This window comes from Erithacus rubecula, assembly GCF_903797595.1.
Source record: "Erithacus rubecula genome assembly, chromosome: 12".
NCBI lineage: Eukaryota > Metazoa > Chordata > Aves > Passeriformes > Muscicapidae > Erithacus > Erithacus rubecula.
The window spans coordinates 4670637-4688318 of record NC_136664.1 but is presented as its reverse complement, the minus strand read 5'-3'; the positions used below and the strand labels follow the sequence as shown (position 1 = coordinate 4688318).

Sequence of the window (17682 nt, the reverse complement as noted above, 5' to 3'; positions counted from 1 at the left end):
ACCTGCACAGATTCTGCTGCTGCAGAATGTTCTACACAACACCCCAGAAGGGTAGGATAGTGCCAGCTAAGCTCTGCTGTGAAGGAAAGGTGAGATCCAGACAAGAGGGATTTGAACACAGTCTGGTCACAGTGTATTATAACTTTCCTTTTGTGTACACAAAAGTTGAAAGAAAATACTTTCCTTTCTTTACTTCCTAAGGGTTTTTCCCTTCAGGCAGATATAGTCCTATTCTGGGTATATCCTTATTTAAAAAACATGCAGTGAAGAAAGTGATACTGGCAGCAATAAAACTGCAGTAATTAAAGTGAAAATTGTTATAGTTTTGTGCTATATCTCCTATGCCTCAAACTGTCTCAGCATCCCTCAGTTTCATTTAAAAGATCTGCTGTAAAAGGAGGTAGAGACACAAGAGATTTTTAATTAAACAAAGTGTAGATTAAATCTCACAGTAGATATTGAGAATGAAACTCTCTGGAAATGTAGCAGAATTTTATTTGATGATGCTGATACAATGTGTATTATTTGAGTTGGGAAAACCTCTGGGCTTTACTATGAATTCTTCCTTCCCTTGCTGCTATTGGCTGTCAATGAAATTTTCTCAAACCCCTTAGGAAGACTGGTGCTGACTTGTAGACAAAGATAAACCTTCAAAGACTTTTTCATAGTCCACCAAAAATACACAGGCCCCTTAATTTGCTATTAACACCTTTTACTTGAGTTAAAGAAAAATACTGCTTTGTAATAGCAGTGTTGAAACCCACAACACACAGGAACTGGGCTTAACATGAAGGTGTTGACAAGGCTGAGTGAAGAAAATGCACCTCCTTTCCCCAGAATAGTGTTAGTTATATTAAATCTCCTGTCATCAAAAAATCAGTAATGTAGGAATTACAATTTGGTTTGTTTGACCAGTTGAGTTCCTTGTGAGATACATACTGGTGATGTGTATTTAAAAACTAATTTTAAAGGAATCAATCTCAATGTGCTTAAAAATGGGTCTGGCAAAAATGAGCTGAACTATGGGAGTAACCATGGACCTGCAGTTTGTGCCTTTCAGAACATGCAACAATTGCTAAGGGCTTGAGATTGAGCTTTCTATTGCAAAGATCTCAGGTGATTTGTTGTATCTGCCAAGTAAATCTAATTCCAGAACACAGGCAAAGGGTGCTTGTTTTGCTTAGCACCATTCTACTACAAAATATTTCCCTTTTATAAAAATGTAAGCAAATAGGCTTAAAAAGGGATTTGCAGTAAAGGCCCTTTCCTATTAATGTCTGTATTGATAAGGAAATAATGCATAAGAGAAAATTGTTAAAGATAATGGACATCCACATTTGAGTTTCCAACATGTCTAACCTTAAAGGCCACGTTCCAGAAAAGGAAGCCAGTGTACTGTCCCTCACACATTTTCATTTCAATGTGAGGGAGTTCAGCTCCTTCCTGTGCTTCATGGCAGACTTTCAATAAACTAAGGTACCTTAGAATCCCTCATTCTTTTAAAAACCTGGCACTAACCTATCAACCTCAATTCTTAAAGAAGCTGACTATCAGCTAGTGGAGGTGTGGCTATTAATTAAATGTAATTTCTGTGCCCAGAGGAGTTATTTAGATTGTAAAACAGAGTCAGTAGTCTAAAAATGCTGGTCATGCCATTTTCCATAGTATTTTTTCAGATTCAAAATAAAATACTTTTGGCTTTAGGTATTGGAAGAGTCCAAATGTCTCGTGCGGAGCTTCCTGAAATCCGGACTTGAAGATGTGAACGAGAAAGAGTGTCAGATGTTAAAACAGCTGTGGAGTTCTTCCAAAGGACTGGATTCACTATTCAGCTACTTGCAAGACAAAATTTATGAAGTCTGATATCTTGGCCTGACTCAAAGAGAAATTGCTCCAGTTGTGACCAGAGTCAGCCATGACCATGTTTGAGAAGCAGAGGCAGTGCATCAGTGAGGAATTTGTGACAGTGATCCCAGTGCCTGTGGCTGTGTGAGCTGCACAGCTGCTCGTAGCTGGTTTGATTTTGTGTAACCAAGACGTGGGCAGGCGTTCAGTGCATGAAACCTGTGCAGGGGCTGCATCTTTCACATTGCTCATCCACATCCAACTCTACATTCCACGTGCTGAGAAGCACCACTGAGGCCCAGAAAGGCTCACCCACCTGTAAGGGTTTATTTTGTCTGTCCTTCTTAACTTGCTGTTGCAGCACATCTAGGCTGACACAGAGGGCTCAGTCTAAATTCTGGGTCAGAATGACCTTCTGTAGATCCAAAAACCATATGTTAGAAATATGTTAATTATTTTTTTCTAAGTTCTAACAGTTTAATGGAAAAATCTGATAATTTATATGTATAATATGTAAAGTTAGTTTACAAAAACTACTAGAATTTTTTTCTTTGTTAAATTTATTTAACTTATTTATTTTGTGTTCATATTCAGCTGTTTATTGATCACAGATCTTATTTTCATATTTCCCTTTTGACTGAATTAAAGGCATCACATGAGAATGCAAACACATTTTTAGCAGCAAACTGAGTAGAAAAATAAAGAATATATAGAAAACCCACAGAATGTTGTGGGCAGTAAATGAAACAGCCACGTGCATGCTCCTCTATGTGTAAAATTGTACAAAAAAATGTATGAAAACAGATTCATTTGCCAGGGTTAAGAGAAAAAAAATGGGTTCTGACACAGTGAGTCCCCCTTAAGTCTCTCTTCACTTTCTGCCTTCTTGAGGAGCACTGAAGGGCTCACCAACCAGATGCTTTATTTAAGTTTACTATATTCCTGTTAGCCGGATATCAGTAACAGGGTGAGTGGTGCCGTTCTGTGGCATCGTACTGTTCTTCAGGTTTAAACACCCTTTTGGTCTGAAGTCTAAAAGCAAATCCTTATGAGCCTTAGTCTAGTTGCCTGATTCCTCAGGTGTGAGATAATTTCTGCTCTGGAGGCCTTTGGGTGTGGGCCAGCAGTTTGTACAAGGTGCTAGGCATTGAACTCAGTGGAGGCAGAGGTTTAGTTTTGCTTTTTCCAGCTCTCCACATCTGGCCACCCCACCACCTGTTACAAGAACTTACGGCTATCCATAAAAGCAGTTCACAATAAACAAGGAAAATCCAATCTGCTCTCTTCAAATGTGATCTAGTACTGTTCAGTGACACTGACTGACTTCTGAACACTGGATCTCTCTCAGTTCTTTCCTGCTAAGGGCAGTTCATGTGGAAAGGACAGGAGCATGCTCTGAGACTTCACCTGCCATTATAGTACGCCCAAATTGAAACCTCTTGAAACAGAAGCTTTGCACATTTGTTTGCTTTGTAATTTGTGCACTTGCTCCCCATCCTTGAGCTCAGTGACTTATTATGATTTAAACCTCTGCAAATGAGGCTGCTCAGCTTTCTCCCTCTTAGCATTTCCATAAAGAGTTTCAAGAAAGCCTTTGTAAAGTTAACAAACAGGTGATTACAGTAAACAGTAGCCTTCAACATATTAATACAGCATTTCTTTTTCCCCAGATAATTAGAAGTGCTGTTTTTATGGCCTAATTGTACCACAGAATTTTAAGGAAAACATTACTCTAAATGCAGAAGTTCTGATGGAAATTCTTCATTAAAGAAACAGAATCTGGTTCTAATTAGCCTGTTTAAAATCTTTTTTAAAGCAACTTATAGAAACCATTAGCTTATTTTAAAATGACTGAAAGAGAACTGTTTCAGTAACTATTTGAAGTGATGGATGCACTTGTTTTGCACCAACCCTTGCTTTTGTCCCCAACCTGCCAGCCGTGCTGCAGGATCGAGGCCCCAGGCGCCCAGCGGGGCAGTGCACACAGAGTCACCTGGAAAAAGAGGGATCACCAAGAGAAAACCACTCACACACACACTCACACACACACTCACACACACACACAAATGAGTTTTCACTCACACACACACCAGTTTGCACAATCAGGCCTCCAGCATACACCTTCAGAAAAAGAAAAAAGGCAATGGAAAGTACCGCGGTTCCTCAATTTCCTTTGTTTCCTTTATTCCCGTCCAGAGAGCCATAACTCCTAGTCATGTGTTAATAAGATATTAGGAAGTTTATTTCAATACTATGCTTAGTTTTTGTAGATAAATATAGCAAGATTGCTCAGCAATGTGAAGGAATGCGTTCCGAACGAGATTTGCAAACAGAGAAGACTCTTATGTTGTTGGATCTTTTAAACTGCACCATTTCATCTGAATTTTCAGATATCTGTATCTTAGCATTTTTTATGACAAAGGAATGGTTGAAATACATTTTCTATAATTATTTTTCCATTAAAGCAAGCGCTAACCATAGTTAACATTTTTAATTATTCATATCTATACAGTTACAATCTAGTTTTCATGGAATCTATTTTCCCTTCAAAAAAGAGTAATAACAATGTTGAAAATTTCTTTTCCAGTATTTAAATATCAGAATCTGAATTTTCTCTTGTGTTTCTATCCTACTAGGTATTCAGATATCTAGATGTACTGTACATATTAGTCTGGGTACCTTTACTAATATTCACAGTATTTAAGATTAAAAATGCAATTTGTTGTTTAAGTATGTTATTTTATTCTTGTGTAAATTGTTTTGTACAATCTTTAAAAATCTACAGTTTTGCATTTGTAGATATTAAAGGTAAGCAATTTATTTTGTGTTGTCCTGCATGTATATTTTTGCTGTAGATAAGTGTTGCTTAGTTTACTATTTCAGTACTTTTCTGTTTAAATAAATAAGCTTACAAACTTTAATACAGTATATATTTTCAAAATATAAACTTTTATATTTCTGTGGTAGGTTAGGGTATGCGTTTTAGGCAATCTTTTTCACTACTATGGATTGTTCTTTTAATCTATAATATAATGGTTTTGTGCCAATAGTTTTTCATTAGAATAAAATGCTCTTTTACTGTTAGGGATGAACAGATAATTTTGGTTGGGGTTTGCTTTATTTTTGCTTTTGGGTTTTTTAATTATTTTGCCAGCCTTTACAGTTTTAAATATAATTTATAAATTTATTGCATTTGTGAATAAGCCTTACCATTAGGTACAAGAAATCTTTAAAGCTGCATAATTGCTTATGTAGCACTAAGGACTTCCCCAAAAAATTGCTGTAAGAAAGTTAGCAAATCAGAGTACAGGGCCTTAAGTTTTTCTTGTGAAAAGGGTAATACGGGTTGTTTCTTTTGAACAACATAGGTAGACTTGTCAGCATGGGCTTTGTTATATATAAACTGTGCATTTGTGCTCCCAACCATGGTAGTTTAATCTCAGGCTTTGTGTGGCTGGGTCTATAAAAGTCAAATCTGGCTAAAGCCAGCACTCTTTAGGAGACACTAAAGAAGTTTACATAAGAGACTTATAGACAATCTTATCATAGTACATTTGGGTACTCGCTATCCTCAATGTGTTATCTGTGTCTGCCCAATTAACCGTATGTTTTAAGCCATATTAAATCTCTTTACTGCTATTTTAAATACTACACTGAAAGTCATTCACTAGCTTGCTTGCTCACGGACAGGATTTTGATTTTTAGTGAATAAAAATGTTATGCCTTCCATAAAAAAACAAAGGACCAAAGAGTTGCATTATTCTAACAAAGCATTAGTTCCTTTGCCAGTGAACTAGTTTGACATTTGTACCGAAGATCAAACAGTCTCCTTCTGCTTCAAACACTGCATCCTCATCCATGTCAGGTGTAAGGGGGAAAGATGTATCCACTGAGCTATTGGGAAAGGAGTGATGTTCAGCTGGGATGGCATGTCTATTGGTAAGGCTTATTACCAAACCTCTGAGATGAAGCAAAGAACCAAAAATTCACAAGTTATGTCAATGTAAATTTATTTTCAGAACTTGCACAAATAATTAATTGTAGAACTTTGCAAATTAGGCCCTTAAGTTATTTTGTCAGAATGCCATGGAACAGACTAAAACAGTTTCTAATATTTGTAATGATGAGTACATATTATAATATTATAAGGGTACAGGCACCCCTATATCACAGTGTTGTAAATATTTTCTGAAACTGGTACAGTACTGAGGGACTTGTATCTTCTGATATATCAAATATTGACTGTCTAGATCAAATTGTACACAATTTATTTGTTGATGGTCCTGTAACTAGTGTATGGACACATTTCTGGGTGCCTTAGAAGTTGTATTTTTCATGTGTGTTAATATGCAGTATTTATACATTGTGAGAAGCTGCTTTGAATAAAAACATTGAAACTTCATTTCTATGCAGTGATTTTCAGTTTTACATAACCAGAATGAACATGATAAGTGGTAGCCATTATATATTATAATACTATTCATGGGCTTCTGCCTGTCTAAAGAGACCAGGCACACAGTGGGCTTTTCCAAAGAATTTTTTTTTTTCAAACAGCAAAACTCAGGCCACTAAGAGACACTGCATCTCTGAAATTAATTATGATCCATTTCAATGACCATTTCTTGATCAAGTTCAAGAAAACCACCAAGAGCTGTCTCACAAAGGCATTTCTAGGACACCATTCTAAGACACACTTCCACTATTTGATATGTGCACATCACCTAAAGCATTCCTGTCCAGAACCAGCTGCTCCAGGCAGGATTTTGGCTCCACATGAGAGAATTTGATTTTGAAGTGGTGTTTTCCAGGAGGGCCAAGATTCAGCCCAGCCCCAGCCTGGTGCAGGAGAAGGTGGATCAGTCTCTAGGGCCCCCAGCTCCACACAACATTCTTGCCAGGGGCTCTTGTGTACCATGGGATTCTTTGCCCATAGCATCCACAAATGCTATTCCAAATCATGAATCTCCTGTGATTAGTAGAGTAAATGTAAATTACTCCTGCCTGGGGCAGGAAAGGAAGAATATTTTTACAGAGGGCCAGAGTTATCCAACCCAGCTACACAACAAGGTCTGAAAAAATTACCTACATTTCACTCAAAGGAAACAATTATGTCCTAGCAATTATATTGGTTGGCTTTAAACTGACAGACACTAGTTAGTAAAAACTGTGGTCAGCTATTTGGAGCAGAGGATTGAGCAATTTAGTCTTGCTTCACTATCAACAAATCCAATTATTTATTACGGTGACTCTTGTCAGGAATTAACTTATTGCAGCATCCAATGGACTGTGAGCACAGTGCACATGATGAACATGATGTGTGACACCTTTTCTGTCTAACAGTTTTATTGATGAGCTTGGTTTAGTTTTGACATAAATTTTCAACATGCAAATTTCATTTTAAATAACTCATTTTTAAAAGAAAGCAAAAATTCTTTAAAATTAAAAACTTCATTCAGATTTTGGAGGGGTTCAACTTTTTTCAAATGCCAGTCCTTGTTTCAGCAAATTAATACACAAATTATATGGAAGAGCAACCTGTTAAGCAGATATCAAGAAGTAATTACATATATAAAAGAACAGGAAGGTAATAATCCCATCTAAGGTATAAAAACAGGTCAAAGCTCTGCATACACTAAGATGTGCCACCTCTCATTTTGAATAACAAACAATATTGCATATGATAAGAACAAGGAGAGGTTCTGAAAGCAAATGAAAGCATGTGAAATAAAACAGACAATTTTAAACACTGGGGGAGTTCAAAGTAAAACAATTGTCAGAAGTTGGACTGGAGTACAGTTTGGTTGCAAAGGAAGATGTCAGGTTTGATGCTGGACATAATAACTGCAGGAATTCACCTCTCCTTGGGTGTCTTATTTGTAATGAAACCCCCTCAGAAGTAAAATTTAATCATGCATAATGCATGTCTTCACAATTCTTACTTAACCTCAAAACCAATCTCCAGTCATAGCACAGAGAGTTTCAGATTACTAAGAAAGCCAGACTAACAACCCCCTCTAGAATTCAAACTATTTGAACCTTGTTAGCACCACTTTGCTTTAATTTATACTCTTTCCTTGGTTTTACAAATTTGCTCATTAGAGTTATGTAATAAAAAGAGAACTGTTAGAAACTTTGTTAAATTCCAGTTATTAAATCATCTGGTGTGACTCAGTAATTTTCATCTGGAATAGTTAAGAGCACTATGGGAGAAAGAAGGCAATTTTGATTTTGAGAAAATGAAACATTTTGTATTTAGTAACTTGAAAAATTCTATGTTGGACTGTATTACCTTTCCATATGACACTGGTGTCATGAACAAACCCCATGGATCCAAGTCAAGAGCCACCAGCATCAATGGAGATCCTCCTCCTCACTTCACTTGCTTCTAAGGAAACCCCAATGGCTGACAGATACCACAGCAAACTCCTTCACAGTAACAGTACAGGAATATCTTGTAGCCATCTCTTCAAAAGACAGAGTGCTCTGATAAGAAACACATAATTAGCATTGGAGGAAGGGTTCCATTATTTCAAAATTTAACAGCAGTGCCTATGAAATTTTGTATAGATTTCAACCTTTTTGATGTTATTGCTGATTCCTGTTAGTAGAAAGTCATGCCCTGCTGTGTTTTAACCTTCTTCAACTCTTCAGTCACATTTATCAACTTGAATTCTGGATGACTGTGTAACACATCTGTGAAACTGATTTTATACATTGGTCACAGACAGAAATATATTGGAGAACAACTGTGAAAAGTGAAAATGCTCTTTGCAACCAGAAGTCATGGTTGAAATGGGCTGTTGAACTGCTGCTGCTTCCTAAGATGAAATAAAATGATTCATCTAACATTGGAGTTTCTAGAATAAAAAATTATTTTAACACTAAGCAGCAATCTTGACTCGTTAGAACTGAGTTAATTACTATCATCTAGAAATAAGTCATTCATAGTCATCTAGAAATATGTTTCTGATGTGTCTGTAAATAAGTACTACACTATTTCACTATCTAATACTCCAAAAAGATGAGCAGTTTGCTGCTGCTGTCCTTCCAGATGCCTGGTTACTCCATATGCTGCCCACCAGGCTCTGGGGTATTCGCTTTCATTAAATGAATACAGGAATTCACATAAAATTCCTCCCATAACTGATTATTCAAGATCTACATTATTTTAGCCTCTCACTTGTTTATTTCTTTTTTTTTAATTTTATTTCTATGCAGCTACAGTAACTTTGTCAGGGGCTCAGACTCTGACAAACAATTCCCTTCCAGTCTACCTTTTGCCCCTTAGACTCAAAATGAGCAACACTTGAGTTGCCATCCAACTCTGGCAGGCAGCACTGCTGAGGAGGCTCCTGCTCCAAAGGTCAGATGAGCACAGCTTTGACGGCTGCCAGCAGCATCCCTCTGGTTGGACTGTGGGCTCCAGAGTTTCCCTTTATTTCTGAGAGCAAGCCTCACTTGCCATCAGTGGTCCAGCCCTGAGTTTTCATGTAATGACCTCTTAGCACTCCTTTGCATAAGGCTGCTCCCAGAATGAGGTCTGAAGCCATGTAATTTATTAACTATAAAGCAACCCACAAGCTCCTTATGCCCATGGCCAGGGCATCTGACAAAAGCCCCAGACATGGTGCTGATAACACCCATCCCACCCCCAGCAGCCGCCTCCATCAGACCAGAAAAACAGTGCATTTTAGTCTTCATGTATTTACATGTAGCAGGATGAAGCAGATTTATTTTCCTGGATGTTAATGTGATGCCAGTTGGAAAGGAAAATCCCAAAGCACGTTAGACCTGGTAGGACTCATCTTCCATATATGGCTGTAACTACTTAGAACACAAAGACACTGTCTCCTTCTAAATGATTCTTTTTAAATAAATGCTTTTCATCTGAAAATATATTCTAAGATTAAAATTGAGCTTTAAATGAACAGTCTGCAATGTGGCTGATTTGAAAGGCTAAAACTTTTTCCAACCATTTCAAGTATGAGAAAATCCAACAGCTCTCCATTTGTGATTCAAGCACTTGGTAAACACACTCCACAACTGTACCATGGCTGTGTGCCAATGAAATGGTGAGTCAGCAGGCAGGGGAGGGAATCAAGTGTCAAGAATGCATTTAACCCTCACTCAGAGAACATTCTTCTTACTAGCAGAATGAAAGCACACCATAAAAATGCAAAAAATTACTGGAATTTTTAAACCACAATACAGGCAGCTATCTCAGTTTTCTTCCAACTTTACAGAATTTCTCAAGTTTTAAATTAGGCCAAACACTTAAGAAAATAGCAAACAGCAAACTGATGAGGAAGAGGTTCATGAACATGTTCAGTACATTCCTAAAATCCTTACCATGACCAAAATCCCAGTGATAACCCTGGCAAGACTCAGTGCTGAAGGGTTTCACAAGAGCATTAGAATTGATAATATTTAATACTTGCACAGATATAAAAAGAAGTACATTTTCCTAATGAAAATACAGTTCAACTCATCTGTCCTATTCCCAAAAGAATATCTGTGCACATCACTTTGCTTCACAGCGTTCTTGTGGAGTGGCTGATGAAATCATGAGATTTCCTAAATCATTTTTAAATTAACCCATCATAAAAAATTCCCCACTGAAGCATCACTGTGCATGATCACTCTAGGTTACTCTATTTAGGATGGAAAAAGAGCATAAAAAAGTGAGGATTAAAAAGAAAATTTTTGAAAGAGTACTCAATCATCCACCTGAAGATTTGAACACTCATTTACAAGGTTGTTAAAACACTGCCAAACCTGAATGACAGCATTTTATACCTACTTTCTTACTCACTCTTCACAGGTGTAAATAACCACGTTGGACAGCAGGGGAGGAGGGGAAAGGAGCAGGGAGAAAAGACTCCAGTTATTACCTTCAGAGTGTTAGTTAAGGGTAATTATAGACCAGCTGTGAATTTATAGCCTGCCACCATCAGGAAACTAATACAATTCCAGTTAAGGCTGAAGACAGCCACCTCTGCTGTCCTCACACCACTTGAGCCTTCAAACGCCTGCACAAAGCAGTTTTTTTAAACATCTGCCCCCAGTGACCTCCATGGCCTCAGGCAGTTCCTCCAGTAACTCAACTCACAGCCAGTATCATCCATTTATTGTTAGTTTGTCCTGCCCTGATTGAGCCTGGGCTATGAAATGGCAGAGATAAAAATTAGTTTGTGTAGACACCTAGTATGTCCAGGGTGGAAATACAGTAAGCATCCCTTCAGAGATCTATGAAAGTTTTTTCTCCCATCTTATGACCCTCATAAAGGCTAACTCAAAGTTTAGACAAAACCATCACCTATGGCACTAAGAGACAAGGCCTGACAAACCCTGCTGGAGTGCTCAGAAAGACTCTCCCCTCATCCTTCAGTTCTTCCTGCCAGATGTGAACAACTGCAGCAGGGGCTGCAGATTACACAGACACATCTGAGCCAAAGGAGATAAAGTTGAGCAAACTGTGAGCTCAAATGATTGACCAGAATCTAGGACACTTGAAAGATGACAGTGTCTCAGAGAAGAACACAGCAGCAGGAAGGAGATTTTCTCTTCAAACATTCCCCTCCATCATCTTACAGACTGTAAATACAGAACTATGACCAAAGAATAACTTTATGAGAAACCAGTGGCACCCACTGTGAAGGATTCAGCCATGGGTTGCACTTGACCTACAGAAGTGTGAGAAGAGAATCAAGTCCTGCAGAACTTCAGCTTAGAAAGCAAATTCCCCATGCATGCTGCTAAATTCCTCCATCTGAGATTCTGAAAGAACAAGAAATGTGCAAGATTGTCAGGGTGAGGTATTAAGCTTGCAGTTTATGGAAGAAAATTAAGACACACATCTTTCTTGTATGCAGAAGGGTCTAAGTAGTCTTTCATCATTATAGCAACATTAATTCCCAGAAATCCTGCAGAGCTCCAGAACTCTCTGGAGCACTATTTTATATACCCAGCACTTCTCTATAAAAAATTATTTTTTTAAAAAACTCCATTTACAAATAGGAAATTATTTTACTTTTCTCCCAAACCCAAACATTAGCTTTCTTTGTGTACCATCCTGGGAAATGACAACATCTCCAGGTAATTCTGTTCTACACTGCTTGGAACCTTTGGAACACACCAGGAGAGTCAGAGAGCACAGGAAATGACACATGTAGTGACACTACAAGGCTAACACAATCATTGATTTAACACCAGAAATATCTGAACACTTTAGAGCTTGGTGGCTTGTTGTATGAAGGCTCTTCATCCAGATAATGTAAATAATTGTTGAGATTTTTATTTATACATTATCAATTTTAATGCAAAAAGCATTAGCAGATAAGGTTTTAAATAATTTCAGATACTCAGCACTAAATAAGTGGCTCACTTTCAAGAACCAACATTCAAGAAAAAACATTCCACAGAATGTCATATATTCCTTCAAAAAAGGAGTTACATTTCATTAGCATGGATGCTTAAGAGGAGTAAATCTCAGTATGAAGACTGTTTTCAGCAATAGTTGGTAATTAAGTAGTAAAGTACTAATAAAATGTTTAGGCAGGTTGCATTTAAATAGCAGTATAATGATATGTAATTACTAAAAAAGAGTGCCAAAACCATTCTGCAACAGACCACATTCAGTTTTTACGTGCTGTGCAAATCCATTTGAAAACAGAAAGGATCCCAATGTCCACTGTACAGTGGCCAGGGCACAGGCAAGCTGTAAAACTTAGGCTCTCAGTCACAGAGGAGAACCTTTTACTTAAAAGCACACTCTAAGTTTCATTCAGAGAAGCTACAGAAATTAAAAGAAAATATTCTTAACACATACAGGAACAAATAAGCATGCAGCAGCAGTGAGGGCAGCAGCTCTTCTGCAGGGTCATGATGAAAAACCACCAGGAAGACAAGGAAGAGCCTGTGAGGAAGGATAATAGTGACTGAGCTCACCATGGGGGACACAGCAGGAACCTGTCCCCACAGGACATGTCTAAGGGTGAGGCATTCAATTCAAAAGTAAACTTGGAGGAGAAGGTACCAAAATGTTCTGCTGCAGCAAGGCATGGGGAGATAAATATAATTCTTCGTGGGTAAGCAAAATGTGCAGTAGGCAAAAGGAACTTGGCACAGACAGGAAGAATTTCAACTAAAAGAAAATGCAAATATTTAGAACTTAAAATGTGTCAATGAAGATAAAGGCTCAGTGGAAAAAACACTTAAGGGTAAAGCTGAAATTCACAAAGCTGCCACCATAGTAAAAATTAAATAAAAATACTGCACAGACAAATGTTTATATTTTAGATATAATTTATACTATTATCTCTAGAAGATAAAAAACAGTAACACCAAGTACAGAGATATTTTGATTTTCTAACAACTCCTCTTGTGATGACAGTAGTTCTCAAGTTGTGGTATAAATGCAGTAAGTAGCTGACAATCTAGTAGGTCCCAAAATTTCTTGCAGAATCTTTATATTCTTTATAAATATTTATATTCTTTATAAATCTTTATATTCCTCCATAATAGCCATTGGTGTCTTTTAGACTAATTAATCACAGGTTGCTGCAAACATGGGCCTGTTTGTTCTTAAATCAAATCCAAATCATTCATATAATTACTACAGTGAGAAATAGTTCATAAATACACATAATAATTGTGAAAATTTTAATTTTACTGTCCGTGAAGTAAAGCTTGGCAGGCTCTTCCAACTTCAATTATTTTATAATTTGCAAACTAACAGAGTACATCTCTGAAGCACTGAAGCCCTCTGACTACCCAAGGCCAGAGCTGCACTTGTGTTTAAATAATCCATGGAATGACATCATGGCAGCAATGGGGCTTCTTCCATGTCAAAGACCAGGCATCTCCTTATGTGATTTTTTCAAAATTTGCATTAATGGAAATTAGGTACTGAATCCTGCCTTTTGTGTCTGCCCTGGCAAGCTTTCAGTGTTTTGGCAAAGCTTTTGTTCACCTAGAACTGTGCTGATAATGCCTTTTAAAACACCTAAGCTCCTGCTTTTGTGAGCACTGCCTGACTCCAGCATGGTCAGTGAGCATGTGCTCAGTGAGGCACCTTTCAGACATATTCAGTCATATTCCTAACATGCCCATGTGTTTAAAAACATTATTGATCACAAACCTTCCTATCACCGTTCCAAAAACAGAGGCTGAGATACTGGATTTCCAGAGGTTTGGATTATTTTTGCCTTTGTATTACCTGCAGACAATCCACAGAAACACTAAATCATTGGTCTGGTTTTTTTTTTTTTTTTTAATTAAAGCAGTTTACCACAGGTTACATGCATGAAAACACCTACCTTTTTAAAACAGGAGGAAGGTCTTGTTCATTTGACAAGAATGGTTCATTTTTTAAAGATTAAAATCTTACAACTAGAAAAAAATAGGTCATCTTCAACTGATATATAACGAATTATAACCAAGCAAGTACAAAATGCTGAACCCACACGCTTGTGGTGAGGCTCTCCCCCTGTAAGTCAATGAATGCTCTAAAATGTTCTCCTTTCTATTCTGCAAGACCTCCTGATCTTCCCTGTGCATAATCTGTGCTTCGAACATTAAGATGACATTTACATTAAGGAAGTAAGATATTCAGTGGGTTAATGTTCTACTTTGTGAACAGATTACCAAAAAAGAACCTTCCCTTGTTACAAATGGCATTTCTGTTCTTTGGATTCAGAAAGATGATTTCACCATGCAACTGAGTCATCAAGGAAACTGCTGAGCAGCACCAGCCAAGAAATAAAGATTGGATTGCATCTACTGCTGCTTGATCCTGCACCTTTTTTTGCTCAAACCCATTTGTACAGTCACCTCAATAACTTTAGAACTCCCCTTGTACAGCAGTTCGGTTTCCAGATGTGATAATCCACAAAGTGACGCTGCTGAAGCACGACAGGAACTTCATTCCCACCCTCCCAGACAAGTGTACTGACCCATAAATCCCAATGCAATGTTTGCTGTCTCTCAGTCACTGATATACAGAATTCAGAATTTAGACAATGGGTAAATTCACTGGTTCCAATGTAGCAAGGTAATCACTAACACCTAAATTCTTTTCCCCTTTTCTTTCCCAGTCTTTGATGTTGGCAGACGTGGTATTAAGGGACACACTCATGTGATGGACTTAGCAACATTAGGTTTGGAATTATAGTTAGACTCAAGGGTCTTAAAGGTCATTCCAACCCAAATGATTTAATGATGCTATTACAAGAGATGAGATCCTAAACCCAGATTCGTCTCGGTTGCCAAGATGATGTGGTAACACAGACAAAGACAGCTCCTGTCCAAGGAGGAAGAAAATTCACCATCAGAAACACAGTTATAAATACAGATACATGGAAATTTGATATTGACCTTGCTGCACTAAAATCAATGAGATTTTTCACCAATTTGAATGGATCGAGCCCACAGATGGGAGATCTGCCAGCTTTGCTCAACAGCCTCCACCTAGCCTTTGACAGTCTCATTTATTACAATCATCACATTAGAGGGAGGTCTTTAAGATCAATACAAAAGAGAAACAGACACAGTAGGTTTATATGAAATATAAAAAGGGGATTTGAAGCAGAGGATCAAGAGACAATGAGACAAAAGACAAGTAGGAAATAGTACAGGTTAGCAGATGATACAAATCGTTACAACTCCAAGAGAACTGTGAAACATCTTCATGAATACAGGGCTTGGAAACTAAAAGGGTAAAGCACAAGGAATGAAGAGGCTGAAAATGGGGCCTTACTCCATGAGAATCGTTGAGTGCATTTTTATATTTAACAGTAATTACTAGGAGGAATAAAATGTTTCTCTCAAAATCGGGACTTGGAATTACTCAATGGATACGTTGTCAGCCTGCACAGTGAAAGGAATTGGGTAAGAGAGCTTTCAGTGATGTGAAGTAGTGACTAGTCTGAACATGAGGGACACGGGATTTACATAGGATTTTGAAGTCTGAAGCAACAATTGTTAAAATAACCGCAGAAATTTAAAAATACTGAAAATTGAGTGTTCTCAAAGGGCACAATTACATTAATAAGCAAACTAGCTGTTAGTGGGTATCACATGATTGATTTTTGGGCTCACTGCTATGAAGATTTGATTCAAAAAATATAAAGATATTTCCACTGTGACTGATAGCTAGACAAATGAATGAGGGGCTGCCAGCCAAACAGTCTGTTTAATCTCAAGAAAAGGGTTGCTTACTCATATCTAGTCAACAACCCCTTTTAAATATACTGGAAGTATTTTTAAAACCCCAAGGAACAATGGAATTTAAATTATTTGTGAGGGTGGAAGACAGAGAGGTTTTCCTATATGACCACTTATTTCCCAGAAAAATATCAGATGCTCTATCATCATATTTTTTATATTTTCCCCAAATTAAACTCCAGCCCAGAGAGTTAAACTCAGACTCATCACAGCAGATTGAATTCACTCTCCCTTTCTTTGCAACGAACAGTTGTTGCAATCTGTTATTTACTTTTCTCATGGTCACACTTCTGAATAAATCAGTGCATTCAAATAATTCCAGTGAATCAGTGAACTTCAATGAAGTTCAAATTAATTCAAATAAAATAGCCAACTTAGAGAGAGAAAATAAGTAAGTAGGTCAAGGTGGTGGGTTTAGCTCTATGAAACCCAGGTTCAAGCCTCTGCTCCAAGCATGAGGTGCTCTACACATGTGGTGTGACATGAATTACTTTTGGTATCAGTCTACAAAATACGTAGACACTTCTCATGAAATCCCCTAAACCAGATAATGAATGAAGAACCCTAGTCCATCAACAGTTTCACAGAGCCATAGAATGATTTTGGTTGGAAGGGTTCTAAAAGATCACCTCATTCCAACCCCCTGCCATGGGCAGGGACACCTCCCACAACTGATTACTCCAAGCCCCATCCAACATTTCCAGGGATGGGGCAGCCACAGCTTCTCTGGGATACATGTGCCAGTGCAGAATTTCTGAGTAAAGAATTTCTTCCTATCATATAGTCTAAACCTTTCAGTTTAAAACCATTGCCCCTTGTCCTGTCAAAGTCCCTCTCTCTGTTTTTCATAAGCCCCCTTTAGGGCACTGGAAGCCCACAAATGAGGTCTCCCTGGAGCCCTCTCTTCTCCAGGATGATCAGCCCCAGCTCTCAGCCTGTATCCACAGACAGACGTGCTCCACCCCCTGAGCATCTTCAAGCCCTCCTCTGGACCCCTCTAACAGATCTGTGCTGTTTTTCCTTGTGTCCAAATTATCACAAATTGTAACTCCAAAACTGTGGTCAGCTGCTTAAATCAAGAGAGAGACAGCAAAATCATGAGCTTTTTAAAAATCTCAGATACCAGAGGGGGATGGAGATATATTTTTGTTCTCCACATGCACGCCACTCTACACTTGAGTTAAATCTCTCTTTCTGAGATGATCAAGTTCCTCTGAAAAATAAACATCACACACACTAACCATTCATCCATCCATTACATAAACTTGAATTTCTAGCTCTACAGTCTTAAGCAAATGCAAAATAAAGTGACTAAGAAATTAGTCACTGAACAAGTGTATTTGTAAATAAATTATGCATATTTCATGAATGGTGTCTACCATTCTCTACAAATCTCTTTTGGAAAGGGCAAAACTCTGTAAGCACTGAAATCATGATACAGCCCAGGCTAATTTCCACAGGTCAGGAGGAGAGTCTTGAACACCCACTGACATCCTAGGCATTTACCTGTGCTGGATCAGCCCCTCAGCAGACTGCAGGCAGATACTCTTTATAGGAAATCTACCAAGGATACAAAGAAAGAAACATTTAAAAGAAAATGAAGTCCCAAAAGTC

The 17682-nt window shown here is 37.9% G+C and overlaps 1 protein-coding gene and 1 long non-coding RNA gene across 2 annotated transcripts in view; one reads left to right on the top strand and one right to left on the bottom strand.

Annotated features, from left to right (window-relative positions):
• The window catches only part of CDYL2 (chromodomain Y like 2), a 57631-nt gene extending 51376 nt beyond the window's left edge, over positions 1-6255 (top strand). The window contains exon 7 of the mRNA XM_079316510.1: positions 1705-6255. Within this exon, the coding sequence (XP_079172636.1) occupies positions 1705-1863 (159 nt within the window). The 3' untranslated portion in view covers positions 1864-6255. The remainder of the gene's footprint in view (positions 1-1704) is intronic.
• Positions 6256-7334: 1079 nt separating this feature from the next.
• On the bottom strand, positions 7335-12718 carry LOC306807182. Its single transcript, XR_013775655.1, has 3 exons — positions 12674-12718; positions 11497-11622; positions 7335-8328 (listed from the first exon to the last, which is right to left on the bottom strand). It is a non-coding gene; the product is annotated as an uncharacterized lncRNA (long non-coding RNA).
• Positions 12719-17682: the final 4964 nt, after the last annotated feature.